General features: G+C 51.1%; 1 protein-coding gene and 1 long non-coding RNA gene across 9 annotated transcripts in view; one reads left to right on the top strand and one right to left on the bottom strand.

Annotated features, from left to right (window-relative positions):
* The window catches only part of ARHGEF18 (Rho/Rac guanine nucleotide exchange factor 18), a 124618-nt gene that overhangs the window by 85713 nt on the left and 12337 nt on the right, over positions 1-26568 (top strand). Inside the window, exons 12-22 of the mRNA XM_031659062.1 lie at positions 4321-4459; positions 5606-5718; positions 5865-6005; positions 8118-8368; positions 11060-11189; positions 14959-15293; positions 19432-19478; positions 19585-19820; positions 22513-22589; positions 24642-24820; positions 26041-26132. Of these exons, the coding sequence (XP_031514922.1) occupies positions 4321-4459; positions 5606-5718; positions 5865-6005; positions 8118-8368; positions 11060-11189; positions 14959-15293; positions 19432-19478; positions 19585-19820; positions 22513-22589; positions 24642-24820; positions 26041-26132 (1740 nt within the window). The remainder of the gene's footprint in view (positions 1-4320; positions 4460-5605; positions 5719-5864; positions 6006-8117; positions 8369-11059; positions 11190-14958; positions 15294-19431; positions 19479-19584; positions 19821-22512; positions 22590-24641; positions 24821-26040; positions 26133-26568) is intronic.
* On the bottom strand, positions 17373-19035 carry LOC110741882. Of its 8 annotated transcripts, none has more exons than XR_004180404.1 (5): positions 18822-18872; positions 18327-18649; positions 17975-18179; positions 17677-17783; positions 17373-17461 (listed from the first exon to the last, which is right to left on the bottom strand). It is a non-coding gene; the product is annotated as an uncharacterized LOC110741882 (long non-coding RNA). The 8 variants fall into 8 exon arrangements; XR_004180407.1 differs by having other exon boundaries at positions 17677-17801; positions 18034-18179; XR_004180406.1 differs by having other exon boundaries at positions 17377-17461; positions 17677-17801; positions 18116-18179.

The raw sequence follows: 26568 nt of genomic DNA, 5'->3' as shown, positions 1-26568 counted from the left end.
CCACTGACTCATGTCTTGACCCGTCAGCTATTTCAGCGGCCACACGTGTTCCAGGAAGACTGTATTTATGACTGTCCACCTCTTATTCTATTTCATTTTGTTTCATTTTTTTCAGAGTCTTGCTCTGTCACGCAGGCTGGAGTGCAGTGGGGCAATCATGGCTCACCACAGCCTTGAACCCCAGGGCTCAAGCGATCTTCCCACCTCAGCCTCCCAGGTAGCTGGGACTCCTGGCACACACCAACATGCCTGCCTAATTTGTTGTTGTTGTTTTTTAAGAGACGAGATCTCACTGTGTTGCCCAGGCTGGTCTCTAACCTGGTGTCCCCTGGTCATGACCCCAACATGTGAAAACTCACGAATCAGAAAGATTTACATCTGTTCCTATAGATTTATTACCAGTTTATTAAAATTCTTTTAATCAGCATTTCCTTCCTTCCTTCTTCCTTCCTTCCTTCCTTTTCCTTCCTTCCTTCTTTTCCTTCCTTCTTTCATTCGTTCCTTCCTTCCCTTCCTCTTCCTTCCTTCCTTCCTTCCTTTTTCTACCACCCTGATTTTTGACCTGGTATTGCTTTTTTACATAAGTATTTTGTTTTGTTTTTATTTTTTTGTTTGTTTGTTTGTTTGTTTGTTTTGAGACAGGATCCATCTCCTGTTACCCAGGCTGGAGTGCAGTGGCATGATCTCGGCTTACCACAACCTCTGCCTCCCGGGCTCAAGCAATTCTCCTGCCTCAGCCTCCTGAGTAGCTGGGATTACAGGTGTGCACCACCACCGCCAAGCTAATTTTTGTATTTTTAGTACAGACAGGATTTCACCATGTTGGCCAGGCTGGTCTTGAACTCCTGACCTCAAATGATCCCCCCCTTGGCCTCCCAAAGTGCTGGGATTACAGGTGTGAGCCACCGTGCCTGGCCAAATGCTGTTTTTAGTGACTTTTTCTTCTATGGACTATTGTGCTAGAGCAGAATTCATCTGATTTCAGTCAGGACCTCAGTCCACAAGCAACCATGTGTCAGCCATGCCAGGATGCTGCTGGGCAAAGGATACATCTCGGGTTTTGCACCGTATTTGTATGTTTAGGTCATAATCGTCTGGGTGGAGTTGTTGGACAGAAGTGGCAGGAAATGCCTGTCCTGGACCGTGTCGCCTTTGGTTCAGGATTCCTGTTTTTTTACATAGGTGTTGCTTTGTGAATTACATCGTCAACTGCTTTGTCTCCTATAATAATAGGAATTGTTAGTCATGTATTATCATGACGTCAGAATGTTTCTGGCCACTGAACAAATGTCATCCTCGCTGTGCTGGGCCGTGGAAAGAATGAACAGCGACTGAGTATGTGTGCGATGTGCTGTCACACAGCTTAGTGGCTGATGTCTTAGTCGGCGAGAATTCTTGGCTCCTCTGCCAGAAAATCTCTAACACACACCCACTTGCACGTTAACAATCACCTTCAATTTACAGCTAAATTAAAAGTTGCTCAGAGGCCGGGTGCGGTGGCTTAAGCCTGTAATCCCAGCACTTTGGGAGGCCGAGGCGGGCGGATCACCTGAAGTCGGGAGTTCGAGACCAGCCTAACCAACGTGGAGAAACTCTGTCTCTACTAAAAATACAAAATTAGCCTGGTGTGGTGGTGGGGAGCCTGTAATCCCAGCCACTCGGGAGGCTGAGGCAGGAGAATCACTTGAACCTGGGAGGCAGAGGTTGCGGTGAGCCGAGATGGCGCCGTTGCACTCCAGCCTGGGCAACAAGAGTGGAAATCTGTCTCAAAAAAAAAAAAACGAAGAAGTTGCTCAGAATGCTGAATCCTCTCCCAGGAGAGCTGCTGTGAGTACATTTTCCACTAGGGCAAGCTCTGCCCACCCCATGGTTTATAACTCCATGTTCCCAAGAAAGAGACTTCCAGCTGCTCTCTTCCTGTAACATAGACAAACCAGTGGTATGTCAGTACCTAGGAGCCAGGAGGCCACTGGACAGATTAGATTTCTTTTTTTTTTTTTTCTTTTTTCTTTCTTTTTTTTTTTCAGATGGAGTCTCACTGGTGTTGTCCAGGCTGGAGTGCAGTGGCATGATGTCGGGCTCACTGCAACCTCTGCCTCCCGGGTTTAAGTGATTCTCCTGCCTCAGCTTCCCGGGTAGCTGGAATTACGGTTGTTCTCCACCATGCCCAGCTAATTTTGTATTTTTAGTAGAGATGGGGTTTCATCATGTTGGCCAGGCTGGTCTCAAACTCCTGACCTCAGGTGATCCACCTGCCTCGGCCTTCCAAAGTGCTGGGATTACAGGCATGAGCCACTGCACCCAGCCTGACAGATCAGATTTCTATTTTTCTTCTCTCTTCTCTTCTCTTCTCCCCTCCTTTCTCCTCCCCTCCCCTCCCCTCTTCTCTTTTTTTTGAGATGGTCTCGCTCTGTCGCCCAGCCTAGAGTGCAGTGGCGCGATCATAGCTCACTGCAGCCTTGAACTGCTGGGCTCAAGCGATCCTACTGCCTCAGCCTCCCGAGTAGCTGGGACTACAGGTGTGCACCACTGTGCCCAGCTAATTTTTTATTTTGTGTAGAAACAGGGTCTTGCTATGTTTCCCAGGCTGGTTTTGAACTCCTGGCCTCAAACGATCCTTCCACCTCTACTTTCCAAAGTGCTAGGATTACAGGCATGAGCCACCATGCCCAGCCCAGATTTCTTTTTAATGCTACTCTTTGTCCTTATCTGGGCAGAGCTTGAAGATACAATTTTATAAAATGTAAGAATAAACTAGCCAAGTAGCCCATCTCAACTACACTTGTCAAGTAGGAGGGGAAAACTGAACCTAATGAATGATAGTTGAGCTTTATTTATTTTATTTTATTTTATTTTTGAGGCAGAGTCTCACTCTGTCGCCCAGGCTGGAGTGCAGTGGCACGATCTCCACTCACTGCAACCTCTGCCTCCCGGGTTCAAGCAATTCTCTGCCTCAGCCTCCTGAGTAGCTGGGATTACAGGCATCTGCCACCACACCCTTCTAATTTTTGTGGGGTTTTTTTGTTGTTTTTTGTTTTTTTAGTAGAGACGGGGTTTCACCATCTTGGTCAGGCTGGTCTTAAACTCCTGACCTTGTGATCCACCCACCTTGACCTCCCAAAGTGCTGAGATTACAGGCGTGAGCCACCGCGCCCGGCCATAGTTGAGCTTTATTAAGAGTTGCATCTTGGGAGGCCCAAAGCAGGAGGACCACTTGAAGCCAGGAGTTCAAGACCAGCCTGGGCAACATAGTGAGCCCCCCATCTCTCTACAATAAAATATTTTAAAATTATACAGCACACCTATAATCCCAGCTCCTCAGGAGACTGAGGCAGAAGGATTGCTTGAGCCTAGGAGTTTAAGGCTGCAGTAAGCTGTGGTCGGCCACTGCACTCCAGCCTGAGCCAGAGTGAGACTGTCTCTAAAAATAATAATAATTAATTAATTAAAAGAGTTGCATCTTTCCATGAGTAGGTGAGCTTATCCGCGGGCACATGTATCCTATGATCTGAACCCTTAAATTAATGAACAGATGGGTGTAGACAACTGTTTGCAGCCCCTGTTGATGTTGGATTGGTTTATAATCACGGTGTGGAACAGAATCGGAGCCTCAGGTCCGCTTCGATGGTAGAATTCTATTCGAGTCCTGATGACCAGGGGCGGCTAAACACCGTGTCTTGCCATCTCTGGGTCTTAGAGTCACCCTAACATCTGATCTCAGATTAATTATCATCACGTGCGAGGTTTTGGCATGAAGTGCGCCAGGCGCACAGTTTCATGATCTTAGACTATTTACAGCAAACTGAAACAGCTCACTTGGTTTTTACACCCTGCAAAGACCAAGGGAGAGCCTAGAGGGTTTTTTTTTCCTGTTTTATTCTATCAAAGCAGCAAATACTGTGCAATTTCCACAGTAAATGGTCACAGTGGGGACCAATATCCTGCCCTCCAGACCCGCTGCTTCAGCCAATACAGCAAGGGAAGACGCAGCTCTGTTTTCTAGAAGGATCCCACCGAGGCATAAAAACGGCGCAGCCCAGCCTGGCACCGCGCCGGGTCCCGGAGCCCTGGGCGCGAACATGGGGAATGCTCACTCCAAAAGCGGGGACAGGCACGGCACGCTCCCCGGCCGCCCCGAGCTGTCTTTTTACGGCTCTTTCCCCAGGAAATGGAGCGAGAACGTCTTCTTGGATAACGAGCTGCTGACCTCCAAGATCCTGTCCGTGCTGCGGCCGCAGTCGGAGCGGGGCTTCCGCGCGGGCGACCTCCGCTACCCGACCCACTTTCTCAGCACCAACTCTGTCCTTGCCTCTGTCACAGCCTCGCTCAAGGAGAACCCCCGGGGCACCCTCCTGTCCGATGGCAGCCCGGCCCTGTCCAGGAATGTCGGTATGACGGTCTCTCAGAAAGGGGGTCCCCAGCCAACACCGAGCCCGGCTGGCCCTGGGACGCAACTCGGGTAAGCCGGAGTCCCCTCTCTGCCCTCGGGTGGGTGGCGTTACCCGGGGAGCTGTTGACAGCCTCCCCAGAGAGACCCGGACTTAGATCTGTGTGAATCCACACGGCAGCCCCTGTGCCAAGCAGAGAAATTCCCATTAACGCTTGCTTCCTGGATCCACGCCTTTTTGCAAAAACGATGTGTCCCGGGGTATATTCGATGTGACCCGGGGTGTATTCAACCCCTGGTGGAGCCAGTTTGCCTAGTGGCCTCAGGGGATCCTTGGACTCGCTCCTTAGGCCAGGCTCCTTACTCAAGGTGATGCTCAAAGTCCTGCTGGGTGTGTGTGGAGGTGGTGTCCCATTATCTGTGCCTTACCTCGTTTTATAGGACTTCAAAGTGGTTCCCTTGATAATGCCTGCAGCGGTGTCCAAGTACACAGTGATGCTAGAAGCTGATATGTTTGTGGTGGCTATTCCATGAGTTCGTGGGAAAGGGAATAGATTATCTTTTTCCTCTGAGTAAGGACTGCCCTCCCACCTTTGACCATGAAGCCATTTCCACTTAACTCCTGGTAGACAGGATCCTAGGGGCCCCAAGTGGGCTCCAGTGGTCTGTCAAGGACGCTGCAATCCACACCCCATTAGGATGTAACTAAACATTGAAGGAAGTTACTATGGAAGAAATCCTGATGTGACATTGACAGATAATCTCCCCCGCCCCTGCTTTTTTTTTTTCTATAGACAGAGTCTCACTCTGTCGCTTAGGCTGGAGTTCACTGGCACAATCTCAGCTCACTGCAACCTCCACCTCCCGGATTCAAGTGATTCGCCTGCCTCAGCCTCCCAAGTAGCTGGGATTACAGGCACCTGCCACCACGCCCGGCTAATTTTTGTATTTTTAGTAGAGACGGGGTTTTGCCATGTTGGGCAAGCTGGTCTCGAACTCCTGACCTCAGGTGATCTGCCTGACTTTGGCCTCCCAAAGTCTGGGATTACAGGCATGAGACACCGCACCCGGCAAATCTCCCAATTTTAAACAAATGATCTGTAGACAAAGTTGAGGCTTCTGTGAAAATCTGGAGAGTTCTCGGAGAGTATCGAATCGGATGTGCGTGTGTGTTTAATTCACTTTTCTAAAACAATTGTTTTTATTGTTTGCACCCAGACCACTCACAGGAGAGATGGATGAAGCCGATTCTGTGTTTTTAAAACTTAAGCAGACAGCTGATGATTCTCTGTCCCTCACAACTTCGAACGCCGAGTCCATTTTTGTAGAAGGTATGGTCATCTCCGCTCTCTCGCGGCTGCCACACAGTCCCTGTCCCTCCTGGGAAGAGCTGGGGCCTGTGTCAGCACGTCCACGGGAGGGAATCCGGGTGACATGGCTCTGGGCCCCCAGCAGCCGCCCCTCGCTCTTCCCTCAGATCCCTACGCCGCCTCTCTGAGGAGTGAGATTGAGTCAGACGGCCACGAGTTCGAAGCCGAGTCCTGGAGTCTCGCCGTGGACCCGGCCTACGCCAAGAAGCAAAAGAGGGAGGTGGTGAAGAGACAAGATGTCCTTTACGGTGAGGAGTCCACAGCCCTGTGCCACCACGCCGGCCCTCCACTCTCTTCTCTGCTCCTTCCCTCCTCCCTCCCTTCCTTCCTTCCTTATCTTTGTCTTTCTCTCTCTCTTTCTCTCTTTCCCTCTTTTGTTCTTTCTCTCTTTATTTATTTTTTTTTCTTTCTTGAGACAGAGTCTCTCTCTATTGCCCAGGCTGGAGTACAGTGGGACAATCAGAGCTCACCGCAGCCTCGACCTGGGCTCGAGCAATCCTCCCACCTCAGCCTCCCCAGTAGCTGGGACCACACTGCATCTGGCGAATTTTTTTATTTTCTGTAGAGACAGGGGTCTCACCATGTTGCCCAGGCTGGTCTCAATCTCCTGAGCTCAAGTGACCCGCCCATCTGGGCCTCCCAAAGTATTGGGATTATAGGCGTGAGCCACGGTGCCTGGCCTCCGTCTTTCTGTCTTCTCCCTTGGTGCAGCCCTTCCTCCTACGCCAGGGAAGAGACGGTCGGAGAGGATTTTGTTAGAATACGTCCCTGTGGACGCATCTGGCTGAATGCCCAGATCCATCTTCTTCTTCCCTTGTTTTGTGCTGTCTTAGCCCGTATAGGCAGCTCTCATAGAACACCATACACAGGGTGGCTTAGAAGCCACAGAAGTTTATTGCTCACAGTTCTAGAGGCTGGGGCGTCTAAGATCAAGGCAGCGGCAGACTTAGTGTCCATGGAGGCCCCATTTCCTGGCTTCCTGATGGTGGCATCTGGCTCTGTCCTCACAAGGTCTTCATGGTCTTTCTCAGGTCCTTTTTTTTTTTTTTTTTTAGACAGGGTCTCACTCTGTCACCCAGGCTGGATGCAGTGATGCAATCTCAGCTCACTGCAACCTCCACCTCCCAGGTTTAAGCGATTGTCCTGCCTCAGCCTCCTGAGTAGCTGGGATGACAGTGCCTGCTACCATGCCCAGCTAATTTCTTTTTTTTTTGAGATGGAGTCTCACTCTGTTGCCCAGGCCGGAGTGCAGTGGTTCCATCTCGGCTCACTGCAACCTCCACCTCCCGGGTTCAAGCAATTCTCCTGCCTCAGCCTCCCGAGTAGCTGGGATTATAGGTGCCCACCACCATGCCTGGCTAATTTTTGTATTTTTAGTAGTGACAGTGTTTCACCATGTTGGCCAGGCTGGTCTCGAACTCCTGACCTCATGATCTGCCCACCTCAGCCTCCCAAAATGCTAGGATTACAGGCATCAGCCACCATGCCTGGCCATGCCCGGCTAATTTTTTTATTTTTTGGTAGAGACAGGGTTTCGCTGTGTTGGCCAGGCTGGTCTCCAACTCCTGACCTCAAGTGATCTGCTCACCTCGGCCTCCCAGAGTGCTGGGATTACAGGCGTGAGCCACCACCCCCAGTTCTCAGGTCCTTTTCCTAAGGGCACTAGTCCCACCATGAGGTTCTCTCCCCTTCTGACCTCATCACCTTCCAAGGGCCACACCTCCTGATACTATCACCTTGGGGGTTCGAATTTCAACATACGAATTTTGGGGGACGCAAACATCTTGTTCATTGCAGTCTAGGTCTGGTCAGGGACACACACAGATGTGACGTGTGAGTTTTGACAGCCACAGGAGTGTTCCTCAGAACACTCTTCTTCCTAAAAACAGACTTGATAGCTGGGCCTGGTGGTGCACACCTGTAATCCCAGCTACTTGGGAGGCTGAGGCAGAAGAATTGCTTGAACCCAGGAGGTGGAGGTTGCAGTGAGCTGAGACTGCGCCACTGCACTCCAGCCTGGGTGACAGAGCAAGACTCCATCTCAAAAAAACACAAAAAACAAAAAAACAAAAACCACACGGACTTAAAATGTTGTCCGTTGGGTTGACACTGGGCACAAAACCCTCCTGTGATAGGGAGGTCCCAGGGCTGTCTCCTTCCCCTGCTCCTTTAGGCTGGGACCCCCTGCAGCACTCTAAACCCTGAATGCCCTGGAAGTAAGAAAGACCCCAAAGGCACAAGGCCTTAGGCAGAGAACTCTCAGAAGCCAGTTCAGTACGTGAAGGGCAGGCAGCACCCATGACTGCCCAGCAGGGCCGTGGAGCCAGCGTGGCTAAGTCCTGCTGTCCGTGTCCCTGCAGAGCTGATGCAGACGGAGGTGCACCACGTGCGGACTCTCAAGATCATGCTGAAGGTGTACTCCAGGGCCCTGCAGGAGGAGCTGCAGTTCAGCAGCAAGGCTATTGGCCGCCTCTTCCCATGTGCTGACGACCTGCTGGAGACGCACAGCCATTTCCTCGCTCGGCTCAAGGAGCGCCGCCAGGAGTCCCTGGAGGAGGGCAGCGACCGGAATTATGTCATCCAGAAAATCGGCGACCTCCTGGTTCAGCAGGTGGGTGCAGCCATGTTCATCTCAACAGTCTTCAAAGCCTCTGCCCTGTCTCTGTCCCTTTCTTCTTTTTTTCTGAGATAGCGTCTTGCTGTGCCACCCAGGCTGGAATGTAGTGGTGCAGTTACAGCTCAATGCAGCCTCAACCTCCCAGGCTCAGGTGATCCTCCCACCTCAGCCTCCCGAGTGGCAGGGACTGCAGCTGTGCACCACCATGCTCAGCTAATTTTTTATTTTTTGTAGAGATAGGGTGTCACTATATGGCCCAGGCTGGTCTTGAACTCCTGAGCTCAAGTGATCCTCCTGCCTCAGCCTTCCAAGTAGCCAGGACTCCAGGGAACACCACGCCTGGCTAATTTTTTATTTTTTGTAGAGATGGGGTCTCGCTTTGTTTCCCAGGCTGGTCTCAAATTCCTGGCCTCAAGCAATCCTCCCTCCTCGGCCTCCCAAAGTGCAGGGATCACAGGCATGAGCCATTGTGCTGGTCTGTTCCTTTGAATAATAAAACGAGAGTGGCTCCTGTTTGTTGAGTACCTGCTCCCCTGAGGACACACAGCTCTGGGCCCCTTATAGTGATGCCTGCAGTTCATATTCTAGAAACACAGAGGCCTAAATCAGCCAGTGTCCCTGGCTGAACACTATTCAGTGTTACATTCTTCTATGCTCGTTTGGTTGGTTGGTTTTTGTTTTTTGGTTCAAATCACTTATGCTTTCAACCATTCAAAATATGCCTATTGACTGAGTGCAGTGGCCCACACCTGTAATCCCAGCACTGTGGGAGGCCAAGCAGGTGAATTGCTCGAGCCTAGGAGTTCTGGACCAGCCTGGGCAACATAGCAAGACCCTGTGTCTACAAAACGTGAAAATAAATTAGCCAGCTGTGGTAGCGTATAGCTGTAGTCCCAGCTGCTCAGGAGGCTGAGGTGGGAGGATTGCTTGAGCATGGGAGGTCAAGGCTGCAGTGAGCTATGATCATGCCATTGCCCTCCAGCCTGGGCAACAGAGCAAGACCCGATATCGGGGGGGAGGGGGGAAGCAGGGAAGCATACCTGTGGACCAGCACCATCCATGGTAGTGGTATTAACCCCAAATGACCACCCTAGGCCAAGATTTACCCAGGGGAGCTGTGCCCCTCGTGTGACCTCGAACTATTTGCTCAAAGCATCCTGGGCCAACTAATTAGAAGAACACTCCTTTTGCTTTTTATGTTTCTTTTTTTTGAGATGAAGTCTCAGCCTATTGTCCAGGCTGGAGTGCAATGGTGTGATGTCGGCTCACTGCAACCTCCACCTCCCAGGTTTAAGCAGTTCTCATGCCTCAGCCTCCCGAGTAGCTGGGATTACAGGTGCCCACCACCACACCTGGCTAATTTTTTTGTATTTTTAGTAGAGACAGGGTTTCACCATGTTGGCCAGGCTGGTCTCGAACTCTTGACCTCAAGTGATCCACCTGCCTAAGTCTCCCAAACTGCTGGGATTACATGTGTGAGCCACTGTGCCCGGCCTGCTTTTTATGTTTCTAACGTCCTTTGGCTGACGTTTACTTTTTTTCTTGGCTCTCAGGAAGTTTTATAGCATCTGTGATGTAGCAAAGCCCCGAAGCAGGTTTTTTTATTTTACCTTTTTGACACCTTGTGATTAGACGCCCCAAACTGAAGCATTTCTCTGTTTGAGGACGTATTAGAAAGTGGAGCTGCAGCCGGGCGCTGTGGCTCACACCTGTAACCCCAACACTTTGGGAGGCTGAGGGGGGTGGATCGCTTGAGGTTATGAGTTCAAGGCCAGCCTGACCAACATGGTGAAACACTATCTCTACTAAAAAAAAAAAAAAATTACAAATTAGCCGGATGTGGTGGTGGCACCTGTAATCCCCAACTACTCAGGAGGCTGTGGCAGGAGAATCGCTCAAACCCGTGAGGTGGAGGTTGCAGTGAGCTGAGATCGCACCACTGCACTCCAGCCTGAGCCACAGAGCAAGATGCTGTCTCTAAAAAAAAAAAGGAAGAAAGAAAATGGAATTGTAAATAAATCTAATATTTATTTTAGCAGAGTCAGATGAATTAGATGAAAATATGCTTTGGCTGGCCGGGCACGGTGGCTCACACCTATAATCCCAGCGCTTTGGGAAGCCGAGGTGGGCAGATCAAGAGGTCAGGAGTTCGAGACCAGCCTGACCAACATGGTGAAACCTGGTCTCTACTAAAAATACAAAAATTAGCCGGGCATGGTGGTGCACACCTGTAATCTCAGCTACTCAGGAGGCTGAGGCAGGAGAATCACTTGACCCCAGAAGGTGGAGGTTGCAGTGAGCCAAGATCACGCCACTGCACCCCAGCCTGGGCAACAGAGCGAGACTCCGTCTCAAAACAAATTATCCAGGCGTGGTGGCAGCACCTGATGATAGCTGGTGTAATCCCAGCTACTCAGGAGGCTACAGCAGGAGCATCGCTTGAACCCAGGAGGTGGAGGTTGCAGTAAGCTGAGATCGTGCCACTGCACTTCAGCCTGAGCCACAGAGCAAGATGCTGTCTCTAAAAAATAAATAAATAAATAAATAAATAAATAAATAAATAAATAAATAAAGTGGAATTGCAAATAAATTGATATTTATTTTAGCAGAGTCAGATGAATTAGATGAAAATATACTTTGGCAGTTTTCGTGTTTAATTGACATTTCCGTTCTTTCGTCTATCAGTTTTCAGGTGAAAATGGGGAGAGAATGAAAGAAAAGTATGGTGTGTTTTGTAGTGGCCACAATGAAGCTGTTAGTCATTACAAGTTGCTGCTTCAGCAAAACAAGAAATTTCAAAACTTGATCAAGGTAAAAACAATTTTTTTTTTTTTTAATCAAAAACTTATATTCTGGCCAGGCTCAGAGGCTTACGCCTGTAATCCCAGCACTTTGGGAGACCAAGGCGGGCAGATCACGAGGTCAGGAGATCGAGACCGTCCTGGCCAACATGGTGAAACCCCATCTCTATTAAAATACAAAAAATTAGCCGGGCGTGGTGGCACGCATCTGTAATCCCAGCTACTTGGGAGGCTGAGGCAGAGGGATCGCTTAAACCTAGGAAGCGAAGGTTGCAGTGAGCCGAGATCACGCTACTGCGTTCCAGCCTGGTGACAGAGCAAGACTCCATCTCCAAAACAAAAAACAAAAAACTTATATTCTTCACTGTCAAGTTTTTCCACAGAATTGTAGAGTCTTGGGACTTGGGAATTATAAGGCATTTGTTATGTAGCAGTGATTTTCAAGGTTTGGTTTGGGTTTTAACCACAACTCCATTCAGAACACATCAGTGAAATCTTACGTAGAATCCTGAGATGTAAAATAAAGCAGGCCAGATGCAATGCCTCATGCCTGTAAATCCAGCACTTCTGGAGGCCAAGGCGGGAGGATCGCTTGAGGCCAGGAGTTTGAGACCTGCCTGGGCAACATAGCAAGATCCTGTCTCTACAAAAAATTTAAAAATTAGCCAGGCATGTTGGTGCACACCTGTAACCCTCGCTACTCCAGCAGCTAAGGAGGGAAAATCAGTTGAGCTTAGGAGTTTAAGACCAGCCTGGGCAACATAGCAAGATCCCATCTCTATTATATAAAATACATAAATATACACATACACATATTAACAAAATCAATCAAAGAAAGCATGTCTAGACTTTGTTCCTTGCCAGGCCACAGTGAGCCCTGAGAGATCCCTGCAGCCCTCAGCATGGGACCTGCTGACCATCACTGTGTCATCACTGTTTGGATGACACAAAGGATCGTTTGAAGGGGCTGCCCTGCCCCAGGAACTGGCCCTCCAGAGCCGGCCTGTTTTGCCTTGGAGATGCTGTCTGTCTTAAGGAGGTTTATTCCAGCTGGGTGCGGTGGCTCACACCTGTAATCCCTGTAAGTTTGGGAGGCCAAGGCGGGCAGATCACCTGAAGTCAGGAGTTTGATACCAGTCTACTCAATATGACAAAACCCCGTCTTTACTAAAACTACAAAAATTAGCCAGGCGTGGTAACGCGTGCCCGTAATCCCACCTCCTTGGGAGGCTGAAGCAGGAGAATCGCTTGAACCCGGGAGGCAGAGGTTGCAGTGAGCCGAGATCGCACCATTGCACTCCAGCCTGGGGAACAAGAGCGAAACTCTGTCTCAAAAAAATACAAAATAAAAAAAGGAGGGTTACTCCAAGCCTTTGTCCCCTTGCTGGTCCGTGTTTGCCCCCGGAGCCTGCAGATGGATCTTCCTGCCTCCTTTGTGTGAATGTGGGTAGGTGCTCGAAGCCCAGCCAGAGTCAGCCAAGTCAAGGGAGACCCCACCTCCCGCATCCTAGAAACTGCACTTGGATGATGGCTAGTTGGTTCTATCAACATTCACCTCTTTAGAGGCTCTCATACCGCTGATTCCACACGAGCTGCATCACCTGTGGCCTGGCCGGGACTTGATTCTGCAGTGGCATTCTACGCCCCGTGGTCCAAAGTTAGGAGTGACATGCATTTAAACTTCATTGTGTTATAGGATAGGTGGGAAAGGGAGAGGATCGTTTTGGAGCCGCAGTTCCTCGAAGCCAGGAGGGGGATTCCAGTGAAGCCTCCGTCATGGACTCTTGCAAATCCCACAGCGGCTCTGGGCCTCTTCAGTGGCTCTTTGCAAGTGCTGGCATCCCTAAAACGTACACAAGAGCAGCGGGAGCAAACAAGCAGAAAATGTGCTGTGCTCCCGAGAGGGCGTCGGGTGACAGCTTTTGGTTCTTAGCCAGAGGTGAGCATCAGAAAGCACCCAGGCTGGGTGCAGTGGCTCACGCTTGGAATCCCAGCACTTTTGGGGAGGCCAAGGCGGGCGGATCACTTGAGCCCAGGAGTTTGAGACCAGCCTGAGGAATATGGCGAAACCTCATCTCTACTAAAACTACAAAAATTAGCCAGGTGTGGTGGCACACGCCTATAATCCCAGCTACTCGGAGGCTGAGACAGGAGAATCGCTTAAACTCGGGAGGCGGAGGTTGCAGTGAGCCAGTATCACACCCAGGGACCCAACCAAAAGGCACATGCCCACTCTAGTTCTGGAGGGTTCCAGCAGTCATGGGTTAGGCGGTGTGTGTTCATTTGTACATCGTGTTTGTGGACAGCTTGACAGGTGATTTCCATATCCACCCCCTGGCTGGTTCTCATTTCTTTTATTTTTGAGAGTCAGGTCTTGCTCTGTCGCCCAGGCTGGAGTGCAATGGCTCACTGCAGCCTCAAACTCCTGGGCTCAAACAAAGCCTCTTGTCTCTGCTTCATGAGTAGTTGGAACTACAGGAGTGTGCCACCATGCCCACCTAATATTTTAATTTTTAGTAGAGATGAGGTCTTGCTGTGTTGCCCAGGCTAGTCTCAAACTCCTGGTCTCAAGCATTCCTCCTGCCTTGGCCTCTGAAAGTGTGGGATTACAGGCACGAACCACCACATCTGGCTTTTGGTGGCTTTGTGTGTACAGCAGGTGATCCCTGCTTTCAGATATCTGGTGTCTGTCTCCTCCAAAGTGGCAAAGGAAAGGTCCTGGTGAGCTGAGAAAGAAAGGAGCCCCCAGCCTTGGCAGCCGATTGCTGACTAATTGGGCAGGAGCCGAGATGTAAATGCGAGATTTGGCTTTCTGTTTCCGAGATGTTAAGGCGGGATCTGGCTTTCCATTTCCGAGATGTTAATGCGGGATCTGGCTGTCTGTTTCCAAGACGTTAATGCGGGCCCTTGCTGTCCATTTCCGAGATGTTAATGCGGGATCTGGCTTTCCGTTTCCGAGACGTTAATGCGGGATTCGGTTTTCCATTTCCGAGATGTTAATGCAGGTTCTGGCTTTCCATTTCCGAGATGTTAATAAGGGCCCTTGCTGTCCCTTTCCGAGATGTTAATGTGGGCCCTTGCTGTCCATTTCCGAGATGTTAATGCAGGATCTGGCTGTCCATTTCCGAGATGTTAATGAGGGATCCGGCTTTCCGTTTCCGAGATGTTAATGCGGGATCTGGCTGTCTATTTCCGCGATGTTAATAAGGGCCTTGCACCATCATTTCCGAGATGTTAATCAGGACTCTCTTGCTTTCCGTTCCGAGATGTGTGCGGGATCTGGCTGTCGTTTTCGAGATGTTAATGCAGGATCTGGCTGTCGTTTCCGAGATATTATCGCGGGATCTGGCTGTCGTTTCCGAGATGGTTTTTTTTTTTTTTTTTTTTTGGAGCGGTCTGGCTCATCACCAGGCTGGAGTACGGTGGCGGATCTCTGCTCACTGCAAAGCTCCGCCTCCAGGTTCACGCGCCATTCTCCTGAAAGCCTCCGGTAGCTTCTGGGACTGGCGGCTACCGCCACCGCCGGCTAGTTTTTGTACTTTTAGTAGAGACGGAGTTTCCGTGTTAGCCAGGATGGTCGATCTCTGACCTTGTGATCAGCCGATCTCGGCCTCTAAAGAATGCTAGGATTACAGGCTTGAGCCACGGCCGGCCGTTTCGAATCACGGGATCTTGCTGTCCATTTCGAGTCGTTAAGTTGGGATCTGGCTGTCCATTTCCGAATGTTAATGCAGGCGCCGTGCTCGTTTCGAGATGTTAATGTGGGGATCTTGCTGTCTGTTTTCACAAATGTGCGCCGATGGCGGCGGCTTGGTGTGCAGGAGTGCATTCTCCTGGTTACACAGCGCATAACCAAATACCCAGTGCTGGTGGAGCGCATCATCCAGAACACGGAAGGTAGGCCTTCTCCCCACTACCCCGCCCGCCCGTGCTGCTGCAGCATGGGGCTCTCACTGTGCACCCACTCTCTGTTTAGCAGCGGACTGGATAAATTCCCTTGGGAATCCACTTTGCTCAGTGCTGGGGTTCCTTTTTTTTTCTTTTTTTTTTTTTTGAGACGGAGTCTCGCTCTGTCGCGCAGGCTGGAGTACAGTGACCAGATCTCAGCTCACTGCAAGCTCCGCCTCCCAGGTTTATGCCATTCTCCTGCCTCAGCCTCCCGAGTAGCTGGGACCACAGGCGCCCGCCACCGCACCCGGCTAGTTTTTTGTATTTTTTAGTAGAGATGGGGTTTTACCATGTTAGCCAGGATGGTCTCGATCTCCTGACCTCATGATCCGCCTGTCTTGGCCTCCGAAAGTGCTGGGATTACAGGCTTGAGCCACTGTGCCCGGCCTTTTTTCTCTTTTTTTAAAGAAACAAAGTCTCACTCTGTTGCCCAGGCTGGAGTGTAGTGGTGAAATCATAGTTCATTGTAGCCTCCAACTCTGGGGCTCAAGTGATCCTCCTACCTCAGCCTCCCAAGCACCTGGGACTACAGGTACATGGCACTACACCCAGTTAATTAAAAAACAAATTTTTTTTTTTTTTAGAGACGAGGTCTCGCTGTGTTGCCCGGGCTGTTCTGGAACTCCTGGGTTCAAGTGGTCCTCCTGCCTCGGTCTCTCCAAAGTGCTGGGATTACAGACATGAGCCATCACATCTGGCCTGGGTTTTGTTTTGTTTTGAGACAGAGTCTCACTCTGTCCCCCAGGCTGGAGTGCAGTGGCACCATCTCGGCTCACTGCCATCTCCACTTCCCAGGTTCAAGCGATTCTCCTGCCTCAGCCTCCTGAGTAGCTGGGGTTACAGGCGCCCGCCACCACATCTAGCTAATTTTGGTATTTGTAGTAGAGATGGGGATTCACCATGTTTGTCAGGCTGGTCTTGAACTTCTGACCTCAAATGATCCGCCCACCTTGGCCTCCCAAAGTGCTGGGATTACAGGTGTGAGCCACCGTACCGCACCCAGCCTGGCCTGGCCTGGGGTTTTTGATGCAAGAAAGATGGGGTGGTCAATACCATGAAAGCAAGAGCCAGGTTTTATTTGCCAACTGTTTCCCCCAGCCCCTAGCACAGGCTGGGCCAGTGCAGGCCCTCAGTGTCAGTGTCTGTGGAAAGGATGAATGGATGGAGATGGTGCTGTGGTGGTTCAGACAGACCCAGACATGGCCCCTGTGTCACATGCCCAGGGCTGAGCAAGGAATGTGCCTGGAGCCAGGGAGGCAGGGAAGGGCAGGCAGTCCAGCCAGGAGTTCTGGGAGCCAGGGCCATGCTGACCATAGCTCTCGCTTCACCAGTGAATTCAGGCCATGAGAGGATGAACAAGCTTCCCTGCTATAAAAGCTACATCCTTGGAGTGGGAGGAGCCAGATCCCAGCCACAACAGGAGGTGGAGGGAGTCTTTTCGTTTTTTTTAATTAATGAATTAATTTATTTATTTATTTTAAGACGGAGTTTCACTCTTATTGCCCAGGCTAGAGTGCAGTGGCACAGTCTCGGCTCACCACAACCTCCACCTCCCGGGTTCAAGCAATTCTCCTGCCTCAGCCTCCCAAGTAGCTGGGATTACAGGCATGCGCCACCACGCCTGGCTAATTTTGTATTTTTAGTAGAGATGGGGTTTCTCCATGTTGGTCAGGCTGCTCTTGAACTCCCGACCTCAGGTGATCCTCCCGCCTCAGCCTCCCAGAGTGCTGGGATTACAGGTGTGAGTCACCACGCTGAGCTGGGAGTCTTTTATGAAGGGATTGGGACAGAGGAGAGTGTGTTTACCAAGCAGTAGATGGCAGAGCTAGTCGTGGCAGTTTTGCCACTTGAATTGCACCTTAGCTTCTGCATTTGATAGAGGCTATACCTGGATAAAAACGAAACTCTGAGCCAGGCATGGTGGCTCATGCCTGTAATCCCAGCACTTTGGGAGGCTGAGGCAGGCAGATCACTTGAGGTCACGAGTTTGAGACCAGCCTGGCCAACACAGTGAAACCCCGTCTCTACTAAAAATACCAAAAAAAAGAAGTAGTTGGGCGTGGTGACGGGTGCCTGTAATCCCAACTACTCGGCAGACTGAGGCAGGAGAATCGCTTGAACCTGGGAGACAGGTTGCAGTGAGCTGAGATTGTACTCCAGCCCGGATGACAGAGCCAGACTCCGTCCCCCTCCCCTCCGCCAAAACCAGAAAACTAAACTCTGAGGTGTTGCATTTATTTTGGAGAAGTATTTGCATCTCGGGAGATTACAGTTGGGAAGTGATCTTGAGGGTCTTCTGAGTGGTGGCCTTGGAGAACACACCTCGTAGATTCCACACCTTCCACACATACCGCTGTGTCCACACACCTCAGATCCCACACACACCCATACATACTGTGTCCACACACCTCATAGATCCCACACACCCATACATACTGTGTCCACACACCTCATAGATCCCACACACCCATACATACTGTGTCCACACACTCCTAGATCCTTACTACTAACTCATATACATACTGTGTCCACATCAGCCATAGATTCCCACACACCCATACATACTGTGTCCACACACCTCATAGATCCCACACACCCATACATACTGTGTCCACACGCCTCATAGATCCCACACACCCATACATACTGTGTCCACACGCCTCATAGATCCCACACACCTCATAGATCCCACTCACACCCATACATACTGTGTCCACACACCTCATAGATCCCACACACCCATACATACTGTGTCCATATACCTCATAGATCCCCACACACCTATTAAGCATATTTCATGTCCACACAATTCCTCATATAGATCCCACACGCCCATACTGTGTCCACACACCTCATAGATCCCACACACCCATACATACTGTGTCCACACGCCTCATAGATCCCACACACCCATACATACTGTGTCCACACGCCTCATAGATCCCACACACCCATACATACTGTGTCCACACACCTCAGAGATCCCACACACCCATACATACTGTGTCCACACGCCTCATAGATCCCACACACCCATACATACTGTGTCCACACACCTCATAGATCCCACACGCCCATACTGTGTCCACACACCTCATAGATCCCACATGCCCATACTGTGTCCACACACCTCATAGATCCCACATCCCATACTGTGTCCACACACCTCATAGATCCCACATGCCCATACTGTGTCCACACACCTCATAGATCCCACACACCCATACATACTGTGTCCACACACCTCATAGATCCCACACACCATACATACTGTGTCCACACACCTCATAGATCCCACACGCCCATACATACTGTGTCCACACACCTCATAGATCCCACACGCCCATACATACTGTGTCCACACACCTCATAGATCCCACACGCCCATACTGTGTCCACACACCTCATAGATCCCACACACCCATACATACTGTGTCCACACACCTCATAGATCCCACACACCCATACATACTGTGTCCACACACCTCATAGATCCCACACACCCATACATACTGTGTCCACACACCTCATAGATCCCACACTCTACAAGCATACCTCGTGTCCACATACCCTCATAGATCCCACACACGCCCACATACTCGTGTCCACACACCTCATAGATCCCACACGCCCATAATACTGTGTCCACACACACCCCATAGATCCCAGACATGCCCATACACTGTGTCCACACACACCTCATAGATCCCACACACCCATACATACTGTGTCCACACACCTCATAGATCCCACACGCTCATACACATACTGTGTCCAATAATAACCTCATGATCCCACACACCCATACATACTGTGTCCACACACCTCATAGATCCCACACACCCATACATACTGTGTCCACACACCTCATAGATCCCACACGCCCATACATACTGTGTCCACACACCTCATAGATCCCAGTAATATCACTAAGGCTATACCGTGTCCACTGAAGTTATGCAATGAAAAACGCGAAAGTGTCACGATAAATGCGAAAAACGGTTAAACACCCAAATTCTGAACCGGAAGTACCAAGGATCCACCATGTCCACCTTCCTTCCACTGTCCACCTTCCTTCCACCTTCCTTGTCCACCTCAGATCCATTCCATGGTGTCCACCCCCCTCATATGTCCCTTCCTTCCACCTCCTTCCCTTCCACCATCCATCCATGTCCACCACCCCATGGTCCACCATGTCCAGATCCACCCTTCTGTCCACATGAATCCATTCCACTGGATCCTTCCTTCCACCTCAGATCCATGTCCACCACCCCTCCAGATCCATTCCACCATCCACCATCCACCAAGTCCATGTCCACCGTCCCCTTCTTCCACGTCCCTGTCCACCCTTCTTTGTCCGTCCACCTCCCTCAGTCCACCTTTGTCCATGTCCCATTCCATTCCACTCCCTTCATTATTAAAATTCACTTTCTCTGCTTTATGTGTGGCCTGGCACCCTAGGGACTCTGAGACTGACCCAGGCCTGGGCCTCATTAAAGATATCATCTCACAAGTGGATGCCAAGGTCAGCGAGTTTGAGAAGGGCCAGCGCCTCAGGGAGATCGCAGGGAAGATGGACCTGAAGTCCTCCGGCAAACTCAAGAACGGGCTCACCTTCCGCAAGGAAGACATGCTTCAGCGGCAGCTTCACCTGGAGGGCATGCTCTGCTGGAAGACCACATCAGGGCGCTTGAAAGGTAAAGGCCTGCCCCTGGCCGCCTCTAGTGGGTGCCATCTTGGATCCGTGGGCACTGTCTTAGATTAGTGGCACCATCTTGCATCAGTGGGTACCATCTTGGAGAGGTGGTCACCGTCTCAAAGTGGTGGGTACTCTCTTGATTGGTGGCACTATCCTGTTATCAGTGGGTACCGTTTTGGAGTGTTGGTTGCCATTTTTTATTGGTGGGTGCCATGTTGGATTGGTGGCACTAAATTGGTTGGTGGGTGCTGTCTTGGGTTGGTAGCAGCATCTTGGGAGTTGTGGGTGCCATGTTGGATCAGTAGACATCATCTTGGATTGGTGGGTGCCATATTGGATTAGCAGCGCCATCTTGGAGTGGTGGCACCATATTGGATTGGTGGGTGCCATCTTGGATCAGTGGCACTATCTTGGGAGTTGTGGGCACCCTCTTAGAGTGATGGGTGCCATCCTGGATTGGTTGTACAGTCTTGGGAATGGTAGTACCATCTTGGATCAGTGGCACCATCTTGGTGGGTGCCCTCTTGAATCAGTGGGCACCATTTGGGTTGGGTGCCATCTTGGATTGGTGGCACGGTCTTGAGAATGATGGCACCATCTTGGATCAGTGGGTGCTATCTTGGGGGGTGTCATCTTGGATTGGTGGCATAGTCTTGGAAGTAATGACATCATCCTGGGTCAGTGAATACCATCTTGGATCAATGGGCACCATCTTGGAATCGTGTCATCATCTTGATCAGTGGGCTCCCTCTTGGATCAGTGGGCACCATTTTGATTGGTGGGTGCCATCTCAGATCAGTGACATGGTCTTGGGAGTGATGGCACCATCTTTGATTGGTCGGTGCCATCTCGGACTGGTGGCATCGTCTTAGGAGTGGTGGCATCATCTCGGATCAGTGGGTGCCCTCTTACATCCGTGGGCACCATCTTGGTTTCCTGGGTGTCAACTGACACAGAACCACTGAAGTCTGGCTACTTCATGGCTGAAGGGAGGTTATGAGCTGAGTCAGGATGAGCAAGGCAACTGGGGTGTAGCATAAAAGAGGTGGTTGTATCACAGTCCTCCTCCTCTGGTCTTTGGAAGGATGCAGTACAAACCAGGAGGCCATGCTGAGTCGTTGACTTACAAGTGGAAACCCAGGGCATTGGTGACACATCATGACACCCCAGGTCCAGAATTCCAAACACGCTCAGCTGCCCATCTGGGCAGTCATGGGCCAGCCTGCCGTGGGCCCAGCCACTGGGAGGCCCCCATGTGGATAGAGAATACCCCCAGGACTGCTGGTCAGTGTCCCCAGGCATCCCACTCGCTGCCCAGGGTGTGCTCCGAGCCCTGCTTTCGAGACCCATGTTGCAGTTCAGACCAGAGAGTACTCAGGATTCATCTCTGGGTTTCCTCTTCATTTTTGGAGCCTCTAGAAACATCCCAAGCTATCTATTTGCATCAGCATCTTTAAGGATCTTGAGGGAGTCATTGAAGTGGCCAAATGACAGCATTTGCCCACTCATCATTTGAGTAGGCATGTATTTGGCAGACAGGTTTAGCGCTTTCTGCCTGCCAGGTGCCAAGTTGGATGGTAGGAATACACCCCACTGGGCAAGACCTGGTGCCCAGCCTTTTAGGGCATCAGTCCCTCGGGCTGAAAGAGAGAAACAAGCAAACAAACAGAAAAACTAGTTATAAGCCCAGCAAATGCTTTAAGGAAGCCAGCAGACTGCAATACGAGAGAATTAGCGAAAGCGTATCTGACTTAGACAGGGGTGTTAGAAGCAGCTCCCCAAAAGTGGTGTTGCCCTTGAAACGCAGCTCATGATTTACATCTATGTGCAGCAAGCCTTACAGCACGAGACGTTCATACGGGGACAAGGCAGCAAGGGGGACTGAGGGGCATGAGGGGACTGAGACCACCCCTGGCCTGCATCACTGCAGTGGCTCGGGTCCTGGTGACCCAGGAGCAGGGAGAACAGAGAGCTCCATTCACATCTGAGAAATCAGAGGGAGAGATGCTGTATTAGTCTGTGTTCACACTGCTAATAAAGACATACCCGAGACTGGGCAACTTACCAAAGAAAGAGGTTTAATAGACTTACAGTTCCACCTGGTGGGGAAGGCCTCACAATCATGGCAGAAGGCAGGAGGAGCAAGTCACATCTTACATGGATGGCAGCAGGCAAAGAGAGAGGGAGCTTGTGCAGGGAAACTCCCCCTTATAAAACCGTCAGATCTTATGAGACTCATTCACTATCACGAGAACAGCACGGAAAAGATCTGCCCCCATGATTCAGTTACCTCCCACTGGGTCCCTCTTACAGCACGTGGGAATTCAAGATAAGATATGGATGGGGACACGGCCAAACCATATCAGACTCTCAAAGGTCAGATCCAGCAGATGTTGTTACAGCAAAGAGAACTGTGGGGCCCAGTGGCCTGACATGGGCAGGAGCCCTGGTTGGAGCTCTGCACACGGAAGGGACTTAGAGGAGGCTCCAGCTGCTCATTGGTGCTGAAGGTTGAGACCTGGAAAGGTGTTGGTGGGGGCATGCAGGCAAGGCAGAAAGGAAACTTTTAGGCCCAGGCAGAAGCATCATGCTGCTTACACCTTTCTGGGAGGTGGCATCCACGGGGGTGCCCAGCAAGACCTCCTGGCCATGGGACTTTTAAGATGCCTCCTTCCATGCTATTTTCCCAGATGTCCTGGCCGTCCTGCTGACCGACGTACTTTTGCTGCTACAAGAAAAAGATCAGAAATACGTCTTTGCTTCTGTGGTATGTATCCTGTCTCTTCAGACAAAGGGTCGGCCGGGTGCAGTGGCTCACACCTATAATCCCAGCACTTTGGGAGGCCGAGGTGGGCGGATCACTGGAACTCAGGAGCTCAAGTCCAGCCTGACCAACATGGTGAAACCTCACCTCTCCTAAAAATACAAAAATTAGCCAGGCATGGTGGCCCATGTCTGTAGTCCCAGCTACTCAGGAGGCTGAGGCAGGATAATCACCTGAACCCAGGAGGCGAAGGTTGCAGTGAGCTGAGATTGTGCCACTGCACTCGTGTCACTGCTCTCCAGCCTGGGCAGCGGAGTGAGACTCTATCTCAAAACAAAAAAACACAAAAAAACAAAACAAAAAAACAGACGAAGGGCCCTGCTTGCTGGGACCTTGTTGGGAGGTTGGCTGAAACTGCCCATGGAAGGTGCCCCTGTGAGTTTCCCAGGCCCACGTAGGTGGGACTACAGGCTCCCGCCACCACGCCTGGCTAATTTTTTGTATTGTTAGTAGAGACGGGGTTTCACCATGTTGGCCAGGCTGGTCTCAACTCCTAACCTCAAGTGATCCTCCTACCTTGGCTTCCCAAAGTGATGGGATTACAGTCATGAGCCACCACGCCCAGCTGCTGATGTGTTGTTAACCAGTGCATTTGTTTGCTGAGGCTGCTGTAAACAAAGTACCACGGACTGGGTGGTTTGGACCACATAAATTTATCATCTCACGTTTCTGCAGGCTGAAAGTCCAAGATCAAGGTGTCGGCAGGGTTGGTTTCTTCTGAGACCCCTTGGCTTGTAGATAGCCATCTGCTCGTCTGTTCTCTGTGTCCTCGCGTGGCCATCCCTCTGTGTGTGTCTCTGTGCTCATCTCCTCTTGTTAGAATGATGCCAATCAGATTGGATTTGGGCCCACCCATATGACCTCATTTTGCCTTTTTTTTTTTTTTTTTTTTTTTTGAGACAGTCTCACTCTGTCACCCAGGCTGGAGTGCAGTGGCACAATCTTGACTCATTACAACCTTCACCTCCCGAGTTCCAGTGATTCTCCTGCCTCAGCCTCCTGAGTAGCTGGGATTACAGGCGCCCGCCACCACGCCCGGCTACTTTTTGTATTTTTAGTAGAGACGGGGTTTCACCGTGTTGGCCAGGCTGGTCTCGAACTCCTGACCTTAAGTGATCCACCCGCCTCAGCCTCCCAAAGTGCTGGGATTACAGGAGTGAGCCACCACACCCAGACCTTAATCTCCTCTTTAAAGGCCTCATCTCCAAAGACAGCCACATTCTGAGGTACTGGGGGTCAGGACCTCATATGAATTTGTGGAGAACACAGTGTAGCCCACTCTAACCAGTTAAAATGTGCATTTTGCTGGTCTGTGGAAGCATTGTCTCTTGAAGGATGCGTGACAGATTGGGTGGCCTGAGGCACAAGACAGAGGCTTATTTGTTGTTTTATACTACACACTGTTGTATCTTTTGAGCTTTGTAGTGTGTATGTGCATTGCTATTTTTAAAAAAATTTTTAAGCTGATGAAACTGACACATTATCAGGATACTAAGGGGCAAGATGGCTCACTCCTGTAATCTCAGCACTTTGGAAGGCCGAGGTAGGAGGATCACTTGAGCTTAGGAGTTCAAGACCAGCCTGGGCAACATAGTGAGATCCCATCTCTACAAAAAATACAAAAATTAGCTGGGCCTGGTGGCACATGCCTATAATCCCAGCTACTCAGGAGGCTGAGGTGGGAGGATCACTTGAGCCCAGGAGGTCAAGGCTGCAGGGAGCAATGATTGCACCATTGCACTCCAGCCTGGGTTACAGAGCGAGACCTGGCCTCCAAGATAGTTAAAAAAAAAAAAAAAAAAAAGGATTCTAGGATTTCATTGCAATAGCGTCTTTTTTCCCCCAGATGGCAAAATATTTCTGCTTTGAATTGTTTGAAAAGAAACGAGGAGCGTGACCCCCACTCTTCGTTCCCCTTACCAGGCCCTTGACCTCACTGCTGTTTGGGTGCGGTGGGGCAAAGGGTGACCTCCCCAATGCCCTTTACCCATGCAGGACTCAAAGCCACCCGTCATCTCGTTACAAAAGCTCATCGTGAGGGAAGTGGCCAACGAGGAGAAAGCGATGTTTCTGATCAGCGCTTCCTTGCAAGGGCCAGAGATGTATGAAATCTACACGAGCTCCAAGGAGGACAGGAACGCCTGGATGGCCCACATCCGAAGGGCTGTGGAGAGGTGAGGAGGGCCTGGAGGATCTCCCCACTCCCTGTATTCCTTCCGCTGACTGGTCCACCCTTGGCTTTGATGGTTGGCCACGGGCTGTGACCTTGAATTCGCTCATCCCACCTTGGGACCCATGATGCTATGCCAGCTCCTTCTGATGACTCAGTCTGTTGGATGTTGAGGCTAATGGGCCTGGAAAGGCAGCTGTAACCTGGGTCTTTCTGCATTCGTGGGCCACTGCACCTGACATGGCGGGCTGTTTGCATTCTAGGGCCAGAGTTGTTGGAGCAGGGCATGGTATCTTGTCCTTCCTCCTTGGGCCGAGCACCCCTCAGGGCCCGGGACCAGCTGGCTTCCCCTCTCTCTCTCTTTTTTTTTTTTTTTTTTGAGACAGTCTCGCTCTGTCCCCCAGGCTGAAGTGCAGTGGTGCAGTCTCGGCTCACTGCAGCCTCCGCCTCCCAGGTTCAAGCGATTCTCCTGCCTCAGCCTCCCAAGTAGCTGGGATTACAGGCATGAGCCACTGCACCCAGCCTGTTTTGTTTTGTTTTGTTTTGTTTTGTTTTTTAGAGTCGGGTTCTTGCTCTGTCACCCAGGCTGGAGTGCACTGGCACAGTCATAGCTTCCTGCATCCCAAACTCCTGGGCTCAAGCCATCCTCCCCCTCAGCCTCCCAAGTAGCTGGAACTACAGGCACACACCACCCCACCCAGCTAGATTTTTGAGTTTTGTAGAGATGGGGCCTCACTGTGTTGCCACTGTGGCCGGTCTTGAACTCCTGGCCTCAAGCCATCCTCCTGCCTTGGCCTCCCAAAGTGTTGGGATTACAGGCGTGAGCCACCGCGCCCGGCCACTCCCTCTATTGTTTCCTGGAGGCTTCCTGGTGCCTTAGCCTGGTTCAGACTCCCCCATCCACAGTCGCTGTAGCTCTGTGGGGCTTGCAGCCACCCATCTGCACCTGGCAGATCCCTTGCAAGCCTGCCGTCCCCTGGACTCCTCCTCCAAGTCACAGACAGGCACATAAAGTCTCTTCCTGGTTATGCCCTGGCGCTTTGGGGCCGGATGAGTGTCAGTGGCTCTCTCTCTTCCCCTCCTCATCCTCCTGCACCATGAACAAGCTAAATCACTCCCACAGTCAGAGACGGTTGTGGCGGCTGGTTCTGTAGAACCAGCGTCTGTGCGGGAGCCCGGCCTGCCTGGGAGGCACAGTTACCCTCCTGACTCCTCTCCCTGCAGCTGCCCTGACGAGGAGCAGGGGCCCTTCAGCCTGCCCGAAGAGGAAAGGAAGGTGGTCGAGGCCCGCGCCACAAGACTCCGGGACTGTCAAGGTGAGGGGGAGACGGCATTTTGGGCACACCCCGTGTGTGGTGAGCCCTGGGCCCCCCCATCAGGGTTGGCCACAGAGGGCAAACTGCTCCCCAAGTGACCCGTGTGAAACCCCTAAAGTGACCCGGCGTTTTCATGTGGGCTGTGCCGTGTCCTGCAGCTCTGTGAAGCATTAGAACTGGGCTGTGCCATGACATAGCGATCTCCAGAGGTCACTTAGCCCTGCGGGGGTATGTAGGAGAGGGAGGGAGGAGAGCTCGGGAGCCCTAAGCCCCTTCCAGAGCCGACCACGCAGCCACAAAACGCCGCCACCACCCTGTCCTCGTGCAGCCAGGAGCTCGACAGGGCATCCCAGTCCCCTGCGAAGGAATAGCACAGGGCCCCCCCAGCCTCCTTCCAGAGCTTCCTCCTCCCTGTTTGTTTAATTACGTTATTGAG

Source organism: Papio anubis, chromosome 20, assembly GCF_008728515.1.
Source record: "Papio anubis isolate 15944 chromosome 20, Panubis1.0, whole genome shotgun sequence".
Taxonomy (NCBI): Eukaryota; Metazoa; Chordata; class Mammalia; order Primates; family Cercopithecidae; genus Papio; species Papio anubis.
The sequence above is the reverse complement of the archived record's forward strand: the minus strand, read 5'-3'. Positions and strand labels throughout refer to the sequence as shown.